We start from the raw sequence: 20,659 nt of genomic DNA on the forward strand, positions 1-20,659 counted from the left end.
TTTTATCTAATATCAAACCTGGCAATTAGTAAAATCCACTGTCGGTCGACCTCTACTGTAGAATGGTGCTAACAGGCTGTATGAATAAGGTTCATAAATTCTACAATGTGGCCGATTACTGGTTTACTGCCAGAATGTGCATGTAGCATGGGTGTGTGTTTTGTACCCAGCACAGAGTGAGCAAAAGACTCCGCAGCTTCATCAGGTGCAGCAGCCACTCCTTCCTCTTCCTCATCCTGCAGAGTTCCAATCTGCATCCCTGAGTACTGACTCTCACTGCCATCCAACACCTACACACACACACACACACACACACACAGAACAAACCCAAAAATAGCATAAAGAACTAAAACACAAGATTCAAAAGCAAACATGGCCACAAACACAAGCATAAAAAGAAACAAAAATACATGCATTATCTTTTCTTACATAAATAAGGAAATAGATATATTTTAGATCACAACCTGCTATAAAAGACCAAAGCATTAATGGACTATGAAACTGTTCAGCCAAAAATTGTGCACAAAATCAACAGAGAACAGTTTTTGGGGAAAAATAGTCGTAGGAAGGTGAGTGTAGTCAAAAACGGACAGACTGGATCTCAAAAATACACATGCATGCTCCAAAATACCCATGATCACCTCATCATGCTGTTTACTGAAGGTCTGAAATAAAAAGTGTAAATGATCACCGTTCCTCAGATCAAAAAGAATAAAAATGCACCTGCTGGAATGTAAGATACGTGCGTGCATGAGGAAGAAAGCGCTCAAAAACAATGCAGATGAGCGCGGAAAGGAGAATGGGAAGATTAAAGCATAACCCTCGTTCTGCCACCTGCTGACCTTGTCACTACTGCTAGCGAAGGAGACGGCAGAAGAGGAGGAAGAAGTAGATATGGAAGAGGAGGTGGAGGAGGAGGCTGTGTAGGATGAAGAGGCCTCGCTGTTGGAGTGGAAGGAAGTGTATCTTACGAGCTCGGTGCAGTCCGAGGGCGTCACGGCCGAATCCGGACCCTCCGTGGTGGTCTGGGAGCTGTCGCTCGGAGGAGACGACGACCCTGCCCCCATCGAAGGAGGATTGGTCTCGGAGTGCAAGTCTGTGGTAGCGCCCACGGCCTTGACCGCACTGCTCGAGCTGCGACTCAGCATGTCTTCGTCTTCCTCGTCGGGGGTATCGGGTCCGCCCCCTTGTTCTGACGATGCGCTCAGGTCTACAGAGTCGCCGGGCTGCAGGGCATGCTGGGAGGAGCGTGGCTGCTCGGTGATGATGTCGGCCTGGCCGAGGGACGACACACCTGATGAGGAGGCGGCATCGCCCGAGCTTTCTCCTCCCACCGAGGCTGTAGGTGTATACCAGATTTTATTGCTTTACATAATCAAAATGAATGAATTAAATATATTAAATAAGTGAATCAATTCATTTAATGAAATAATTAAGAATGAAATAAATTAATTCATTTGTTATTTAATAACACTGCGCTATTGAATTCTCAAATCTTCGATCTTAAAGCCAAACAGGGACTTTTAATTGTACAGGTAAAAAAAATGGGTGCTAGCGTGGCAGTACTACACGCAGTGGAAAGTGGGTAGTGCCGATAGTCCTATTACTGATAGGTGGTGTACAAGTCGCGGGCCGGTCCAGAGACCATTGATTAGATCAATTAGTGCGCGAATGGAACAGCGTGTCAGCGTGTCTCGTGAACGAAGGCATAAAGCTCGGGATATCTACAGAGGACTTCGAGCACAGTGCGGTGATGAGACACTCAGCTGCAGTAAGACATTTGAATGGTGTAAACATTGAGAAGATGGCAGTCAGTGATCCCGGTCGCGGTGGTTCCCTGGTGACAAAGGAAAGCAGGCTGTCCTAAGGTGGCTCGGGTGTACCGACCAATCTTCCTATGCCCAATCTTTCTGGGAGTTAGTTAATCGCTGGGACAAGAGTATAAATGTAGCAGGGGAGGATGTCGAAAAATAAATGCAGTTTCCGCTCCTTGAAATTTGTTCTTTTAATTTAGAAACTCCAAAGTCCCGGTTTCACTTGAACACCCCTTTTACGTTAATTTATAATTGCAGCAGTTATTTTAAACACAGCATATTAGCATATTATTAGCATATTAATGTAACAATTATTGATGGAAAATTCACATGGTATAAAAGGACAAACATTTCAGGATGGGCGTTGACTGAAAAACAAATAAGCGCATTACCCCTTTGTTGAATGGACTTATTGAACTTTTACCTGTAAAGGAGCCTGCTGTGACCTCTGCCTTCTCAGGGTCATCCTCCAGACCCTCCTCTTCCCCTGACAAGAGTTTACCTGAAACAGTTGCAGCATATAAGTTAAATGACCCGATCGTATACATGGTCATAGATATTACATTTAAGGCCCTTGTCCTGAATGACTAACATTGATCTTTTCCTACAACTGAGCAGCTATGGGGTTAAGGGCCTTGCTCAGGGGCCCAGGAGTGGCAGCTTTGTGTGTTTGGGATTTTGAACGACCTTTGGATCCAAAATCCAATTTCTTAACCACTAAGCTGCCACCTGCCCCTTTTACACAGCAAATTATTTGAAACATTACAATTTAGCATAATTGTTCATTAATAACTAAAGTTTATTTATGAAGAAAAGTCTCGTTGGTACACAACTTTATGTACACAAAACATTTGTTTTCCCAATATTTATTTCCAACTACAAGCGATCATATAGTAAGATGCCGACAAATGAAGGAATCAATCTATGTAAGTAGATATGTAGCTATATTTCTGTAGGATTCTTGTAAAAAAGTGATGGAAATTAAAAAACAGGTGAAAAAAGTTAAAAAAGGGCAAACAGGACGTCACCTTTCTGCTTCCTGAGGACGAGCGGACTGGAAGTTGATCCACCAGCTGCACGCATGCAGGAAGTAGCGAAAGCGGCAAAAAAAGCCCCGGAAACCAAGGGAAATTGAGTTTAGATGGTTAGAGATTAGGTCAAGAGACAAGGCAGAATGAGAGGTCTGAAAATCAGATGAGGGATTATTTTTCATAGAATGATACGAGTTTTCCCAAAGGACAAAAAGTGGAACAATAGGAATACCAAGTCAAAAGTTGCATGCAAATTACACACTGTTAGAGATGTTAGGAGATTGGTATTAAAGAGATCTCACCCCATGTGACACATTCTGAATTCTTCAATTTGATTGGTCAGATGCTTTTGATTAAGTGTCTATAATAATAACGGTCAATAGTGTCTCCTCAAATGGGTTCATTCTAATGCTTTATTGTTTCCCTAGTAACAACTCGTATAAAGAATACTGATATTTTGTGTGATCATTTATAAAAAAGATATCTCCAGCATCAGTGCTTTGTAACTATCAGACATATGTAACATTAAAGATTTCAGAAAGGCTTCAGGATGGAGGCCTTTCGATTGCGATGTAAAAGGATGAGTGGATTTATTTGCATGTCTTTTTTGTTTCTATGCAACAAACTAGATCAAACATTAGAAACACATGAGAATTGGACAGTGACTGGACTAGAGGGAAGTTCTGTGGACAGATAAGCCCAAATGTGATATTTTAGCCTCTTAGAGAAGAACTTAGAGAAACGGAGAACGGATTGCCTCACCGCCACAGTCAAACATGAAGATGGAAGTTTAATGGTTTAATGTTGTTTTGGAGCAAGGAAGGTTGGAGATTTAATCCAGGTGAAAGGAGTACTGACTACCATTCCATAATTTGACGCCATGCAATTCCGTCTGGACTGCAGCTCATTTAAATTTCACCATACAACAATACAATGGCCTGATGCATACGTCCAAGCTCTGTAAGCGCTATTTATAGAGCAGTCATCAGACATCGGCAAAGTTTATAAGAGGCATGGAAATGTATTTCAGTTGTTTTTAGAGGAATTAACTTTCCGGATGCTGAGTGTGTGTAAAGCTGTTATTCATGCTAAAAGAGGCTTTTCAATGAAAATAATGTTAAGCATCTGTACATTTATATAATTGGTTGGTCAAAGTAAATCTTTGTTTCACACAGTGTAGTTTGTTGTATATAAACAAAAGGGAACGTGAATGTGTCTTTTCAAAAACGGTAAAAGACCAGGATTTTCCAGACACTACAGTGGTGTAAAAAGGTGTTTGAAAAAAATTTCGTTTTGGATTTTGTTTTCCCTCAATAATAAAAACCTATATTTTAAAAACTGCATGTTGTGTTCACGTGTGTTGTCTTTTACTAATATTTAAATTAGTTTGATGATCTAAAACATTAAAGTGTGACAAACATGCAAAAAATAAAGAAATCAGGAAGGAGGCAAACACTTTTTTTACACCACTGTATATGACCTATGATCTTGTGTTGCTTACTTGTTCAGTCCAGGTGGAGTCAAAGGTGAATTAAACAAGTCCAGGCAAAATCCTAATATCAACTATGATTACTTGTATAAATTGTTGCTTTAAGGCTTTCATTTATAAAACGATATTTATCAGGTATTTTAAGCTAATTCACGAAAAATACATAAAGCCGTGCAATATTTCATAACTAAAAGCCCTCAATGTAAAAAAAACAAAAACAAAAACAAGACCCAATTCACAATATGACAAAAGCAGACGAAAAAAAACAACAACAATGTACCAATGAGCTCAACGATGCTCCCGCTGCGCGCCCGGCTTTCCATCTCCTCTCTGAAGACGCGGGTGTGTGTGATTTTGCCAGGAATAATAAGTGTGTTCAAGAGTTCAGGAGATGGAGTGCGAAACAGCTGTTGCAGAAGCTCCAGGGACGCAGTTACCACGTTATGATCGCGGTGCTGTGTGTAGTGTAGCGTCAGCTCGTACACCTGTTCAGAGACAAATGCCACAAAAAAGCAATTCGATAAACTATTTAAATCATTAGCAAACACACACCAGACACCTTTTACAATGCTATGGCACTGCACCTGGGTGAGCTGCTCGGGTGTTGGGGACACGTCCACTTCTTTCCGCATCACACCGAAGCTGCCTTTCAGACTGGTGCTCGCATCTTGCTGCTGCAGAAGGGGCATCAGGTAGCGTAGGGTTAATAACACACCCAGAATCAGGTGGCTCGAGTGTTCCTCGTCCACCGGCACCACCAGTCCTAGCAGAGAACAGAAACCAGAGACGTGGCGAACGTGAAAACTGGTCAAAGAAAGAGAAAGCAGAAAATGAAAGCACCGAGACTCATATATGGGTGATGGAGTAGTGTGTGTGTGACATACCTAGCAGAACGTTAAGGAGCCATGTGTAAAAGTAGTTGGTTCTGCGCGAGTGCTGACACACACTCACAGCTGAACTGGCTGCTGTGCGCCGAATAGTAGGAGAGCTCGACTTCAGATTTGCAACAAAGGCTTTCAGAAGCACCTACAAAACACACACATGGCTGTTCAAAAACACACACACATACATATACACATACATACACACAATGGGGCAAGAAAGTATTTAGTCAGTCACCAATTGTGCAAGTTCTCCCACTTAAAAAGATGAGAGAGGCCTGTAATTTTCATCATAGGTACACTTCAACTATGAAAGACAAAATGAGAAAAGAAAAAAAAAATCCAGAAACTCACATTGTCTGATTTTTAAAGAATTTATTTGCAAATTATGGTGGAAAATAAGTATTTGGTCACCTACAAAAAAGCAAGACTTCTGGCTTACAGACCTGTAACTTCTTTTTTAAAAGGCTCCACTTGTTACCTGTATTAATGGAACCTGTTTGAACTCGTTATCAGTATAAAAGACACCTGTCCACAACCTCAAACAGTCAGACTCCAAACTCCACTATGGCCAAGACCAAAGAGCTGTCAAAGGACACCAGAAACAAAATTGTAGACCTGCACCAGGCTGGGAAGACTAATTCTGCAATAGCTAAGCAGCTTGGTGTGAAGAAATCAACTGTGGGAGCAATTATTAGAAAATGGAAGACATACAAGACCACTGATAATCTCCCTCGATCTGGGGCTCCACGTAAGATCTCACCCCGTTGGGTCAAAGTGATCACAAGAACGGTAAACAAAAATCCCAGAACCACACAGGGGGGACCTAGTGAATGACCTGCAGAGAGCTGGGACCAAAGTAACAAAGGCTACCATAAGTAACGCACTACACCGCCAGGGGCTCAAATCCTGCAGTGCCAGACGTGTCCCCCTGCTTAAGCCAGTACATGTCCAGGCCTGTCTGAAGTTTGCTAGAGAGTATTTGGATGATCCAGAAGAGGATTGGGAGAATGTCATATGGTCAGATAAAACCAAAATAGAACTTTTTGGTAAAAACTCAACGTCGTGTTTGGAGGAGAAAGAATGCTAAGTTGCATCCAAAGAACACCATACATACTGTGAAGCATGGGGGTGGAAAAATCATGCTTTGGGGCTGTTTTTCTGCAAAGGGACCAGGACGACTGAACCGTGTAAAGGAAAGAATGAATGGGGCCATGTATCGTGAGATTTTGAGTGAAAACCTCCTTCCATCAGCAAGGGCATTGAGGATTAAATGTGGCTGGGTCTCTCAGCATGTCAATGATCCCAAACACACCGCCAGGGCCACGAAGGAGTGGCTTCGTAAGAAGCATTTCAAGGTCCTGGAGTGGCCTAGCCAGTCTCCAAATCTCAACCCAATAGAAAATCTTTGGAGGGAGTTGAAAATCTGTGTTGCCCAGCGACAGCCCCAAAACATCACTGCTCTAGAGGAGATCTGCATGGAGGAACGGGCCAATCCCCCAGGACATATACATATATATACACACACACACACACACACACACACACACACACACACACACACACACACACACACACAAAGTGTAAAAACATTATAAATGACAAATTACACTGAGATAATTTAGAAGCTCAGCAGGATGTCTGATCAGAAGTTCATGGGTTTAAATTCCAGCACCACCAAGCTGCCCCTGCTGAGCAAGACCCTCAATTGCTCAGCTGTATAACTGATATAGCTCCAAGTCGCCCTGGAAAACGGCATCTGCCAAGATGTGTTGTATATATAAATGTAAATAATCTATAAAAAGTCAAATATATATGTGCAGGTGCTTTGTGTTCATTTTGCAGGGTGCCAATATTTTTTATCCAGTCTTTATTTATTTTTTTACACTATTTGTGTTTCATAGCATTCAAATGCAGAGACTCCACCCATATTTTCAGTGTTACAATCTCAACCAAACATCTCTTAAAAAAAATCCAGCATTAAGAGGAAAAATTAAAAAATAAAACACCCTTCATTTCACTGCAGAGGGAAACCCCAAGGGAAAAAGAGTGAATAAGTAACATTGAGCAAGTGAGAGTCAGAAGGAGAGAGAGAGAAGGAAAGAGGAAGGAGAGAGAGAGAAAGAGATCATGGATAATTGAAGCCAATCTGAATGAGTCACTCTCCACATTTAGAACATGATGTCAGCCCTCATGCGCTTATGACCAGCATCTGAGCAGGCAAGCCTCTAACAACACTGAAGGAGGAAAACATGTTAGATCCCCAGCTGATCCCCCTGTATTACAGTCACGTGACTTAGGCAAGGTCACATGTCTATTATACACACTTCAGTGGAGGCTGGAAGGGCTGGTGATCATTTCGGCAATTAATCAGAGGCTCCATTGTGGGACTGCAGAATCGCAAAGAGAACATCTTGCTTGGGATAATAGAGGGGGGAAAATAACAAAGCCTTCAAGAATGAGTGAGTGAAGGAAAACATGTAGTGCTGTATAATACTATACACGAAACGTCCTGATTCCTGAGCTCAGGGTTCCTACACATTAAATAATTACAAATTTCAATACTTTTCCAGACCAAATTTAACATCGGAAACAATTATTTCAAATTCGAACTTATTAAAAGTGATAAAAATAATAAATCGCAACTTATTTGCACGTTTTTATCTGTTCTAAATGTACCTTAAAGTGATACTTTTCAAGTTTTTAATACTCACATCAACATGGACAAATATTAGTGAAACCAAACTTAACGACAAAATATTCATGTAAATGTTAAAGCAATTACTGTGTTTGAAATTACGTAAATCACCAGGACACCAAATGGAATTTTTGCTTTGTTTCCACACGGACGGTTTTAATTGCCGGATGTGTGCGTCATGGTGGATTTTGGTGATTTGAGACTTGGTGCATCAGTAAAACAAATGTTTAGTGATTAAAAAAAATTTTTCGTAGGAGTTTCAGAATTTTTTATAGTAAACGAAGGATGTCGATCCTTTAAAAGTTTCAATTTCACCTCTTTTATATTTATATATATATTTTTTTCTAAAAATGGTCAAACAGAAATGTGCATACAGACAGACAGACAGACAGACAGACAGACAGACAGACAGAAGCCTTACATTTATAATACCGAACAGAGCAATAGTATGGAAACATTTTTCAATACACAGCCCCCCACCCTGCTTAAAGTGTAAGGTCTTCAAACAAACCTGCAAATTGTACTTGTTTCATTCACAATACACAGCGAAACTGTAAAATGTTTAACAGACACATCCATTTAAAGCTTCACATTATTTTTTTTTTTTAGTTTCTTACTGTACCTTGATCTCGCTGTCATTGGCAAAGTTCCCGAGGGCTGCCATGATTTTGGGGATGGAGGAGGCCAAGGTCTCCTGCACCGTCTCCTCCTGCCGCTTAGTTATGCGTGTCAGGCAGGGCAGCAGGTTCACGAGATACGGCCTGAGGCACGTGAGCAAAAATCTGCAGTTATGTACTGATGCACTCTTACATGTTTTAAAAATCTGCTTACAAACTCCTTCCTGATGATGCTTCACTACTTGATTCACTTTCTGATACTGCTTTTACACGCTAACTAATGCAATTACAGACAGTATTTGGCCCAAATCAAAACAATTTCAATAAAAATTTATTAATTTAAAAACTGGCCAATTTAACACGGGTGCTTAAAACAAGTGTGCGACCTCCTAACTGTACCTGCATTTCTGCGGACGCACGAGATGGGCGAGCTCGGCAAACCGCCACAGCGCCGCCCGCAGGCTCCGAGAGGCACCGTTCTGAAAAATTAAACAGTACACTATTTACTTAAAAGTGCACTTTGTAACTTTTAAATGTACCAACAATAATTAATCTGTGCTAAAGTTAGCATAGAATTTACAATGCAAAGCTTTTTTTTTTTTTTTTGCTTGGGTTCTGCATTTTCAGCTGTTTTAGTTCTCCCTGGAAATAACTGTGCTGAGCCACAAAACGCAAACCACAAAGCATTAGAAAATTCTCATTTGACAGGCAGTCAAACTTTATCGTATGGACAAACCTTATTACGAAGACGTTGTATGCGTACATTTCTTAGGAATAGGAATAACAATAAAAAAAATAAATAAACAAATTTGCTGTACCTTTTTAATCTCTTTATAAAGCTCGAGTTGCAATCGAGGCAAGTTGGAATCCATCAATGCCTATTGAGAGAAAGCAGAGAAATAAGACTCAGAAACAATTTTTCCAATAATTATTATCCAATAATTTCTTCGACATCTTTCCCAAAGAAAAAAAGGGATCCCAGGGATTACTGCAGAAACATGGAAGAACTCACTTTAATGATTTTGTTTAGGCACTCATCTGCAACCATCCTGACATCCGACTCCTTGTCATCGCTGCACAGCAGAAACATTTCCATGGCTATTCCCAGAAGTTTCTGGAACTCTGGGGATGTCCTGGTGAATGAACAGGAGTGTGAAAGAGAGAGAAAGAAAGAAAGAGAAAGAAAGAAAGAAGAAAGAAAGAAAGAAAGAAAGAAAGAAAGAAAGAAAGAAAGAGAGAGAGAGAGAGAGAGAGAGAGAGAGAGAAAGAGAGCGCATCAGAATCAGATTTATATACAGGAATGGAACTGGGTATTTACAAAAGTAGTACATTTATTCCATAAAATCTCCATTTAAAGCTTTAAATGAACAGAATTAAACGACTGCCTTGCCGAAACACAACAGTCACAAAATATTTGATTCATTCATTCATTTTTATTCATTTATCTGCTTTATAATGGGAATGTGTGATATGTATACATGGGATGGACCAGTGCTCAGTGGTTAAAGCTCTGGGTTACCGATCGCCAAGCTGCCACTGTTGGGCCCTTGAGAAAAGTCATTAACCCTCTCTGATTCAGGGGCACTGTACCATGGCTGACCTGCACTCTGATCCCAACTACTTTACAAGCTGAAGCCTCTTTCTTTATTAACTACTTTATCTTGCTCAGGTGTGTGTGTGTGTGTGTGTGTGTGTGTGTGTGTGTGTGTGTGTGTGTGTGTGGATGGGTGGGTGACACGCACTATATTGCCAAAAGTATTGTGTCACCTGGTCATAAGTAAAGTATGTGATTTTTGAGCATTGCATTTCACATTTAGTCCCAATTAGCTCTTATAATTGCCTCCACTATTCTAGGAAGATGTTCCACCAGACTTTGGAGTATTCTTATGGATATTTGTGTTCATCAACCACAAGGGTATTATGAAAGGCAGGTACTAATGTAGGTAAGGAGGCCTGGGGTGCAGTCAGAGTTCCAATTCATCCCAAAAGTGTTCAGTAGGGATGAGATCAGAGCTCCATAGCAGGCCACTCAAGATCTTACACCTCAATAGCATGTAAACCAGATCTTCAAGGAGCTCACTTTGTGCACAGGGGCATTGCCATGCTGGAACAGGTTTGGGTTTCCAAGTTCAAGTGAATGCAAAATTTTATTATAGCACATATCTAAAGACAGTACAATTACAACTGAGCACCTCCAGCTTTGTGGTAACACTTTGGTCAGGTGATCGAATACTTTTGCCAATATATTGTGTATATGAAGTTTATCCTACATCGCATTTTTCCCGATGTACAAGTTTTCAAGCATTTCACTACATGTCGCACTCTGTATGAATGTGTATGTGACAAATAAAATGTGATTTGACAGGTGATATCTCTAGTCACCACAGTGCAGGGCTCCAGACATAAAAAAATAAATAAAAGAGCCATTGGCTCCTATGAGAAAAACAACTGGCGCCAAATAATATTTTAAAGTGCCACACAGGAAAGAACTTTAAAAAATGTCACCCTGTCATGTGTACATCTGCCATCTTTTTACAGCATGGCTTGGGAACTGAAGCGATCATAAATTGAATTTTATTTTCAGCTCTTTCCATTCTCTTTCGGAGTCCGCATGCACGCGACACTGAATGGCAACAGTGTTTCCTGTGTAGCGCTTTTCGCCATTATGTGATCACGAGCATTTTTATGCTTTTGACTATCGCCGTGTTTTCTTACTGTCTCTTTTTTAAATGATCTGTTCCAGTAATAAAATCAGTTTCCCCTGCAATTTCTCCGGCCGTTTTGGAGCAGAAGTCACAGAACAATTTCTGCGTCTCGTGATCGTACCTCAGCCACGAAAACTCTTAAATCCAAGAGGTTTTTTAAATGTCTTGTGGTGCTTTTATTTAAGTTTTCACTGACTGACACAGAAAGATGGTGTCTTTGTCGTCCTGCCTCTCTCTGACGCTGGCACAACTGCAACCTGCTCTTTACTAACAGGTGTTAAGACGGAGATGAAGACAGTTGTAAAAAATCTGATATTTTTAGTTTTTACGTTTTTTCTGATGCTAAAAGGTGAGTTTTGCTTCAACTGTCCAGTTATTTTGGCGCTTTAATTCATGCGTCTCAGTTTATTACGTCACCAAATGATGCGCTTGTCGAATTCCTCACAGAACACGCACATAAAAAGTCATAACACGCAGATTATTCGGTCATAACGAATTTATATGGTCGCAGGTGCCGATCTCGGCAAAAATATTACCGCAAGTTATTATTTTTAGTCGCAAATGCGCCCATTTTAGTCGCAGTCTGAAGCCCTGTAGTGTAGTGTCTACTAAAACAATAAGGATTGACAGCCCTCCAAAAATGTTCCCCCTTAAGACATCTTAGTAAGCACAAAGCACAGTCCAGAGCTGCTTAGTTTGTTGTGAATTGCTCCCCTTCTGAATCTTCACGCAGCACCTGGCTGTCTGTCATCACCGAGGACATTAATGTCTGCTGAGCTGCCCTTTCACCAGCGTGGCATTTTGATCCGTGTTCATCTCAGACCCAGAATAAATCAACCATTCAAATATTTATATCCTAAGAATAATCATTTTTCCATCAGGTGACTGATGGGGTGCTTTTTCTTGGAGCATCAATCACACGACTAACACGCTCAGTTCGATCACAGTCCAGAGTGTGCGCAGCATTTTCAGTGATGAACTCAAATATGAGTTAAAGATTATTCGGTTGTGAACACTCATGAACATCGTTTTATTTTTGACTCTTCGGATGACTCATGAAAAGTCAAATGAAATGGATGAAGTGGACTTCCCTCCTACCTCAGAGACTGCGCTACGATATTCTCGCATATAGTCAAACAATGAGTCACTCGGTCCTTTTTGGTCGTCGCGAGATCTTTTTTCCTGAAGAGAGAGAGAGAAAAAAAATAATGCATTTTTACCATGAAAGAGTGTTTGAGTGTATATTAGTTCATATGTTATATAAGGTATACATTTCTATTCAAACGACCTTCATGTCAAATGTGATTTAAGATACAATCCTAAAGAAAGAAATAACTTTTTTGGGCTCAGTGTATTTTGCACTTGTCTGTGGAACCATGTGATCCAGCAATCAGTGTTGCAATTTATCTAAAATCAATAGATCAATAGAGTTGAGGTCAGAGCTCAGGTCTCCTAGTTCAAGTGTAGGGAAAATGTGCCCTCAACCACTGGGGAAGGATCACACATGGAAGTCTGTGTGTCCTGTGTTCATTTAAGAGGATAGTATAGGAGATGTGTGACAATATTATTATTCATCCAGAGACACCAATCCCAGCAGAATATTGGGCTTTTCTTTAGATCACTGAATACTTCTTAAATGTTGTATAAAATGGTGTGGCTGAATTATTGAATGTATTTGGTCAGAAGTTGTGCATTATTTTTTTATAACAGCTAGAAGTCGACTGATTCTTCGACACTGATAAGATGATTGCTGGAACCACACCGATAGTTTTTCCGGGTTCAGGTCCACTGTCATTACGAGAACGACCTTCGAGAGATGAATCACTGAAGCCACTATTTTACATATTTTTATTTCTTATTTTTTTATTTATACATTTGTATTTGCATTTGATGTAATATGCCAATTCAATGCATTAAATAGGTTTCTTTTTCATAGAAAGCAAAAAAGAAAACTAATTACTTGTTCATTCTAGTAGACTTATTTTTCCTCTTGTATATTTCATATTGCTCTTTATTAAAGAGAAAGAACTTTTCCATGTATTCGATTAATCGCTAGAATAATCGTAGAATATTCGATTACTGAAATAATTTATCACTACAGCCCAATATTTATTATTCATAAATATATATATATATATATATATATATATATATATATATATATATATAATTATATTTATCAATAAATATATTCATATGCACTATTTTACATGGTGTTATGTAATACTTTTAATCCAGTATTCATTTAAAAACTATCGGTCGATTAATCGGTTATCGGTAAGTACGATTCAACCTAGCGGTATCGATCAAATTTAGATGAGGTCATAAGTGTGCATGCGCTTTACAGAACACAAAAACCTTTTTTAATAAAACAATTATTGCATTTTCTTTAATTTAGCACTGCCCTGAATGCATTATTTCACACGGCACATGTTTACATGTAGCTCAAAAGACACAATAACTAAATTTACACATATAAACCAGTTCCATTACACACACTTGAATACTAATATTGTGTTGGTACCTGAATAATCAATTAATATTTATATATTTCGTGAGTTATGTCATGAGTCGGCACATCCAGCATCTGCATTTTTGACCCCTTTTCAACAGTGTCTGATTTCGAGATCCATCTTTTCACACACAGGACAACTAAATTAACGTTTGCATCAGAAAACATTCATCGATTCTCAAGAGGGCAACATGATACATTAAGAGCCGGAGAAAACCTTTAAACAGGACAATCAATAGTAATTGTTAAAATTTTGCCTTTTAGTAAACGTAAATATCTTATGATCGTATGAAGCAGCTATTGAGCAAAAAAAAAAAGTAAAAAAAATCCTGTTCAAATGTTTATACCACCCATGTTCTTAACGTAGGGTCTTCCTTTCCTAAATATCAGGGAATGTTTGCAGAGTGAGAAGATAAATAAGAGCAGGAACATTAATTCAGACTATACAGTATTGAACCAATTAAATTAATCATTAACATTTGCTCTGGTATTTGCAGAACAACAGATGGTTATAACAACATGAGCTGTCAAGTTATTCCTTACATGCATCCCAATACAATGTTGAGCATTAATTATATATGTACAGTCTACAGACATGTATTAGAAATGAGAATTGATCAGTAGGCTGCTGTAAAGTCATGCTCTAAAATGACGCACTGGTGGCAAAACAGAATTCATGCACATACAGCAAAAGAGCATTTTTTGATGTTATTTTTAATCCTCACTCAAAATTACTTAGGAGTTGATATTTCTTGTCTGGGACAACCCACAAACCCCCCTTAACCTCTGACACCAAGCAATGCAAAGTCTCATAGGTCAAGCTGCAACAGCTGAGAGTTAATAAACACCACCATCAAGCATGTCAAATCTGATGTCGGTCGAGTATTTCAGACCAGTCCTGGCCCTAAGTTCAGATCAGCACACTCAGAGTTAGAATCACAAATAAAATCGCTTGGGGGGAAAAAAAAAAGGTTGTGTGGAATTTACAATGTACTACTAATAAATAACAAATAGATGCAAGCTTGTGTTTAATGTGCTTTAATTTCCGGCCTCTGACTAAAAAGTAGAACTTCCGATCAATTTCCTTACCAAGTTCAGCTTAGCTTTAAATGAGTTATACAGCACATATGCAAGAATTTACTTCAGACCTTTGTACACAGACAAATTCGCTTGTTGTGCATCATGTTTATCCTACTTTACAGCTTGGAAATGACATCATTCCAAGCTCCGAGTCTCTCTCTGACCTCATATTTCGGATTCGCATTTGTTCCTGCACAGGAAATGGAGCGAAAATACCTGACTGGATAGCAGTTCAAAAGTTATCTAAGATATACTGTAGTTAGACAAGGTGGATCATCAGAACATCCTCAATGGTTTACCTCATCAAACACAATCAATCTCCTTACTCAAGCAAATCTCATGGCTTTTGCATCGGGCTCCGATTTTTTCACGAAGCCACATTCCTGGCCTTCTCGGCCTGAGTCCCACTGCCGCAACCTCTTTCTTTTTTTTAAATGCTTCAGCCATTCAATTCACTACTGTTGTACGTGTATACACACAACTAGAGATCAACCGATTGCATTTTTACAGATAACAAGGTTGGATTTCGCAATCGATTAAGAAACTGATCCATTTAAAATAGAAGTGAACTTTACTAAAATAAAAAATAAAAATAAAAGAATAAAAAAACAGTACTGAATCATGAAAATGTCAAATTAAATAAATATAAATGTTTATTAATAAATTACAAATTATAAATTAAATATAGCGCTCTGCCTCACGTGTAAAAACAAACACGTGGCACCATTGATTTGGCTCTATAGGCTGCTCTAGTAATGACAGCAGACCTTCTCAGCTTCTTCAGCATTGGACGCAAGCAGGAAAAACTATCGGTATGGATTTTTGCCGATAGCCAATACATCCAGCAATCAACTATCGGTGCTGAATAATCGGCAAAACCAATGAATTGGTCGACCTCTCCGTACCACCCCCCCTACCAGCATGATCATGACCATCACACAACAGCAATTCAATACAATTCATTTTGTTTTGCGCTTTTTTCGATAAGCATCGTCCCAAAGCGGATACAAAAAACATACATTACGAGTATAAGTTTTACATTCATATATAAGTATCTAGAAGTTAATTCTTAAATGTGCAAGTCAGTGGCAACAGTAGCAAGAAAAAAAAATAAAAAACTTAGGAAGGAACTTTGAGAGGAACCGGACTTAAAAGGGAACTACGTACAGTTTCTATTGGAAAGAGAAAAAAAAACGATCACGGCTTCACTTTCAACTGCTTAAAAGCCAACTCTATTAACATTTCGAATTTCTTCTCTATAATATAAAAGGATACAAAGGGACGTTAGAAGGGACGTCAATAAAATGACTGACAAGTGGCCAATCCAAATACCTACAACCAAACAAACTGAACCCAAACCCAGATTTCCCCACAGATGGGTTTTAGCCATGTCATCCTGTATGCTTGTTTATATAATGGGGAAATGAATTATACCAGTAGTAAGCCAAAGAAAATACTGACTTCTTATAAGAAGCAGGTCTAATATTTATGGTACTGTGCAAAAGTTTTAGTCACTTGTGAAAAAACGCTGTAAAGTAAATAAACAGAAGAGACAACCAAATCAAAATGTTTGTATCAATATCTTCTAGGTACACTTGCGCACAGATTTTGAAGGAACTCAGCAGGTAGGTTGTTCCAAACATCTTGGAGAACTAACCACAGATCTTCTGTATATGGAGGCTGCCTTAAATCCTTCTGTCTCCTCATGTGATCCCTAACAAACTCGACCATGTTGAGATCAGGGCTCTGGGGGCAAAACTTCTTCTATTCCAGAACTTCTTGTTGTTCTCTATTCTGACATTGGATGTATGTTTGGGGTCATTGTCCTGCTGCAGAATAAATATGGGGGCCAATCAGGCGCCTCCTTGATGGTACTACATGATGGATAATTATCTGCCTGTATTTCTTAGCATTGAGAACCTCATTAATCCTGACCAAAACTCCATTTGTAGAAACGCAGCCCTAAGAATGCAGGAAACCTCCACCATGCTTCACTGCTGCCTGTAGACACTTATTATGCTCTTAAAGCTCTTTGACAAACAAGTTTGTTTTTTTGCTAGAGCCAAATATTTCTCTCCACTCCAGTGCCTATGTTTTTCTGCATAGTTGAGTCACTAGTTCCACTAGACCACTTCTAGCCAGACTTCGGCAGACAGTAGATGGGTCCGCCTGGGTCCCCCTTGTTTCTGTCAGCTCTTTGCCGATGGCACTGGACATCTTCTGTTGTCGAAGGAAAGTAAGCATGGTGTGTCTTAACTGCTGCACTGTTCACTTGGCCGAACAATGCGTCTACCATCTTGAAACCCCAGTCTGTTCTGTTTATTGACTGCATATTTTGCAAATTGATCAAAATATATATTATTTAATAAAAGAAGATCTTTGAAAATGAAATTTTACACAGCATTGAAAATTTCAGCCATAACATTATGACCACCTGCTTAATATTGTGTCGGTCCCCCTTTTGCTGCCTAAACAGTTCTGACCCGTCAAACATTCGCTCCACACATGCATCAATGAGCCTACTGTCCCCTGTCACCGGTTCACCACTGTTCCTTTCTTGGACCACTTTTGATAGACACTGACCACTGCAGACCAGGAACATCCCACAAGAGCTGCAGTTTTGTAGATGCTCTGACCCAGTCTTCTAGATGTCACAATCTGTCAAACTTTCTCAAATCCTTACGCTCACCAATTTTTCCTGCTTCTAACACATGCGCTTTGAGGACAAAATGTTCACTTGCTGCCTGATGTATCCCACTCACTAACAGGTGCCATGATGAAGATAATCAGTGTTATTCTCTTCATCTCTCTTAATGTTATGCCTGATTGGTGAGCGCACATATTATATATATATATACACACACACACACACACACACACACACACACACACAATATACACATTTAATCACATGACCAGTGAGTGTTTCATTAGGTTAAGTGTGTGAGTGTGTTTGAGAGAGAGAGATGGATGAATCCAGTTTAATGTAAATGTTAATAAGGTTATTTTATTAGAAATATATTTATATAATAAAAACTTTCACGGTGAAGACGCTAACGCTGCCTGCTTGAGCTAACCAGGCTCGCGACCCATTTCCCCCCTCGGATATCAGGTGTAAATGTTTTCTTACTGTTTCTGGACCAGTTCCTCTGCAGACAGCGGGCCCTGCTGTTGCTGCTGGAATGATTTGAGGGACTCGAAGGCTTTCATTAATTTCTCCATCGTGGCCATTTTTTACAGAAACCCGTGGAGTTTAGCTAGCTCTGGGAATCACTCGCTAGCTAGCCAGTGTTTACTAATGTCCGATTAGCCAGTTTGCTTAGCAACAAGTCCAAGAGGAAACACGGCGAATGATGATAAGGGATAAGAGGACGGAGGTTCCCGTGACTCTCTCCGCTGGAAGCTGCGCGGACGTTAAGCGATCACTGAATCCCTGGAGATGATGATCGGGACACGGCTGAGACTCCATCGGGCTCTGCCATCTGCCATTTCTGAACCTGTCTCAACCGAGAAACAATGTAGCAGCGACTTCCGGGTTTCTAACCACTCATCAAAATACAAGTCTCCAAACGCCGAGGTACGGAAGTCCAAAGAGGTCATGCGTGATCATTAGTTTCTTTCTTGTTTTCTCGTGATCACGACTTAATCTTCTCGCGAACTCGACACAACGAGTTGTTTTGTCGTGGCCACGACTTAATCTTCTCGTGATATCGACATAACATAAAGTTGTTTGCTCGTTATCACGACTTAATCTTCTCGTGATCTCGACATAATAAAAGTTGTTTTTACCCGTGATCACGACTTAATCTTCTCCACGTGCCCACGTGCCCGCTGCCACAATTGGTTATTAACATTATCCATGATGCTGCATCTGAAACATTTCTCGTGCTGCCTCTAGAACATGCTCTTATGCCGAATACACACAAAAAAAAGAAATACTTTTGACGAGGAAACAATGTTTGTTATGTTAAGATTTATTAAGTCAAAATTAAGTCGTGATAAAGAGAACACAAGAAAGAACAATTATAATGCATGGCTTTTTAGGGCTTCTGTACAGAGGTAAAAAAAAAAAAAGAAGAAGCAAATAAATTAAGTAACAGTACTTTTGAAAGTATATCTATTTCTGAAAGTATAATCTAATATTATTATTATTATTATTATTATTATACAGTTAATCAAGCCAAAAAAAAAGCTATTATTAGGGGAGTATTGGTTTAGTGGTTGCTGAACATAAGATCATGGGTTGAAGCCCCGCACTGTTAAGCTCTCCCCTGATGGGCCCTTTAGAAAGGCCCTTAACACCCCCTCCAAACCCTCCAGCTGTACCATGGCTGACCCTGCGCACTTTTACTTTGAGATTGCTAAAGTAATTTATATAATGTTAATATCTTCGGTAATTTTGTACAATAATTTCAGTGCAATAATAATAATAATAATGATTTTACATGTGCAATAACTTTTATAGCTATTATTGTGGTCTAAATTTTCCCATCTGTTTCATTGAGGCACACACACACACAGATTTAATTTTATACCACTACACATGTCATTTCCCTTAATATGTATATTTATTAAATTTTTCCTATTTTTTTTATTTTACTTTAATCTTTACTGTAATGTTACTCTGACGAACTGCAAACTAACAATTTTCATATGGGATCAATAAAGCATTTTGATTCTGAAGTACAACATTTTGATTTACTTTCCATGCTGCAGTTTTACGATCAGATTGCGTTATAGTACCTCTATAGTAACATATAACATTATTATGATTCAATCTTGTCATATGTGCTTCATTAATATATATATCCATCCTGTGGGCAGAGAGAGATAGAGAGAGAGAGAGAGAGAGCTTGAGAGAGAGAGTGAGAGAGAGAGAGCATAAGAGAGCAAGAGCGTAAGAGAGAGAGAGAGAGAGAGAGAGAGAGAGAGTGAGAGAGAGAGCGTGAGAGAGAAAGAGAGAGAGAAAAAGATAGAGAGAGTAAAGTAAAAGTATGAAAATAAAAAGTAATATTTCATTTTTGCATATATCTAATACTTGCCTAAACAAAGTCAGTCTAAATAATGAGTCCTCAGAAATCTGAATTATTTGACGCTTTTTAATGGCATGCTTCATAAAAAATGATCAGAAATTAATGTGTCAAATAAAGACATTATAAATAAATTACTGTAGTTTTTAATTGTAGCTTGCCAAATTATCTTGGTGTTCTTAGCAAATAATTATGGTGTTAAATAATCTTTAACACCATAATAATTAAAAGCACTTATTATGCTTGAACTTGATGAAGCATTAGATAGAAAAAAAACTTTAGAACCTCTGGAAAGAGTGGAAGAACCGGGAAATTTTGCAAATTAAAATAAATGCTGGAAAATATAAAGACAATAATAAAAACTAATCACCCACAAAAAAACAGGAACACAAATTCTGCTTTTGCCTCAGGCTTTCAAAAGCCCATCATGGGTCCTCCAAACAACACAGAAGGAGCAAATATAACACATTCAGGAACAAGAATGCAGGACACATGCCAGGTATACTGCATTTTCCTTTAATATCAAATAGTTATACAATAAATAAAAATATATTATATAAAAATGCACTCACTGCATAAATTTATGTATTGATTTTGGCTCATTTATATTCCAATACATTTCTAGGTCAATATAATATCATACAATGATAGTAAATAAAAGTAATGAGTGTAAAGTAAAAAATTACTCATTGTTTTTTCCTTTAACATTTTAATATTTATTTGAAGTTACTTGTGGCATTTTGTACATTAACCAGTTTTGTAAAGACTATTGCATAATTATCTTTTTTTATTAAAAAAGAAA

The 20,659-nt window shown here is 38.9% G+C and overlaps 1 protein-coding gene across 6 annotated transcripts in view; it reads right to left on the reverse strand.

Moving 5' to 3' along the window:
• The window catches only part of htt (huntingtin), a 60,115-nt gene extending 41,753 nt beyond the window's left edge, over positions 1–18,362 (reverse strand). For 2 of the 6 annotated variants that reach the window (XM_046867191.1, XM_046867180.1), the window contains exons 1-13: positions 17,958–18,362; positions 12,334–12,417; positions 9,543–9,663; positions 9,349–9,408; positions 8,930–9,009; positions 8,536–8,674; positions 5,219–5,360; positions 4,919–5,097; positions 4,615–4,819; positions 2,843–2,887; positions 2,239–2,316; positions 843–1,339; positions 167–290 (exon numbers count right to left, since the gene is read on the reverse strand). In XM_046867191.1, the coding sequence (XP_046723147.1) occupies positions 167–290; positions 843–1,339; positions 2,239–2,316; positions 2,843–2,887; positions 4,615–4,819; positions 4,919–5,097; positions 5,219–5,360; positions 8,536–8,674; positions 8,930–9,009; positions 9,349–9,408; positions 9,543–9,663; positions 12,334–12,417; positions 17,958–18,058 (1,855 nt within the window). In that variant the 5' untranslated portion in view covers positions 18,059–18,362. The remainder of the gene's footprint in view (positions 1–166; positions 291–842; positions 1,340–2,238; positions 2,317–2,842; positions 2,888–4,614; positions 4,820–4,918; positions 5,098–5,218; positions 5,361–8,535; positions 8,675–8,929; positions 9,010–9,348; positions 9,409–9,542; positions 9,664–12,333; positions 12,418–17,957) is intronic. The other 4 variants (XM_046867227.1, XM_046867209.1, XM_046867199.1 and 1 more) reach the window with 3 other exon arrangements.
• Positions 18,363–20,659: the final 2,297 nt, after the last annotated feature.

Source organism: Silurus meridionalis, chromosome 2 (genome assembly GCF_014805685.1).
Source record: "Silurus meridionalis isolate SWU-2019-XX chromosome 2, ASM1480568v1, whole genome shotgun sequence".
NCBI classification, from domain to species: domain Eukaryota; kingdom Metazoa; phylum Chordata; class Actinopteri; order Siluriformes; family Siluridae; genus Silurus; species Silurus meridionalis.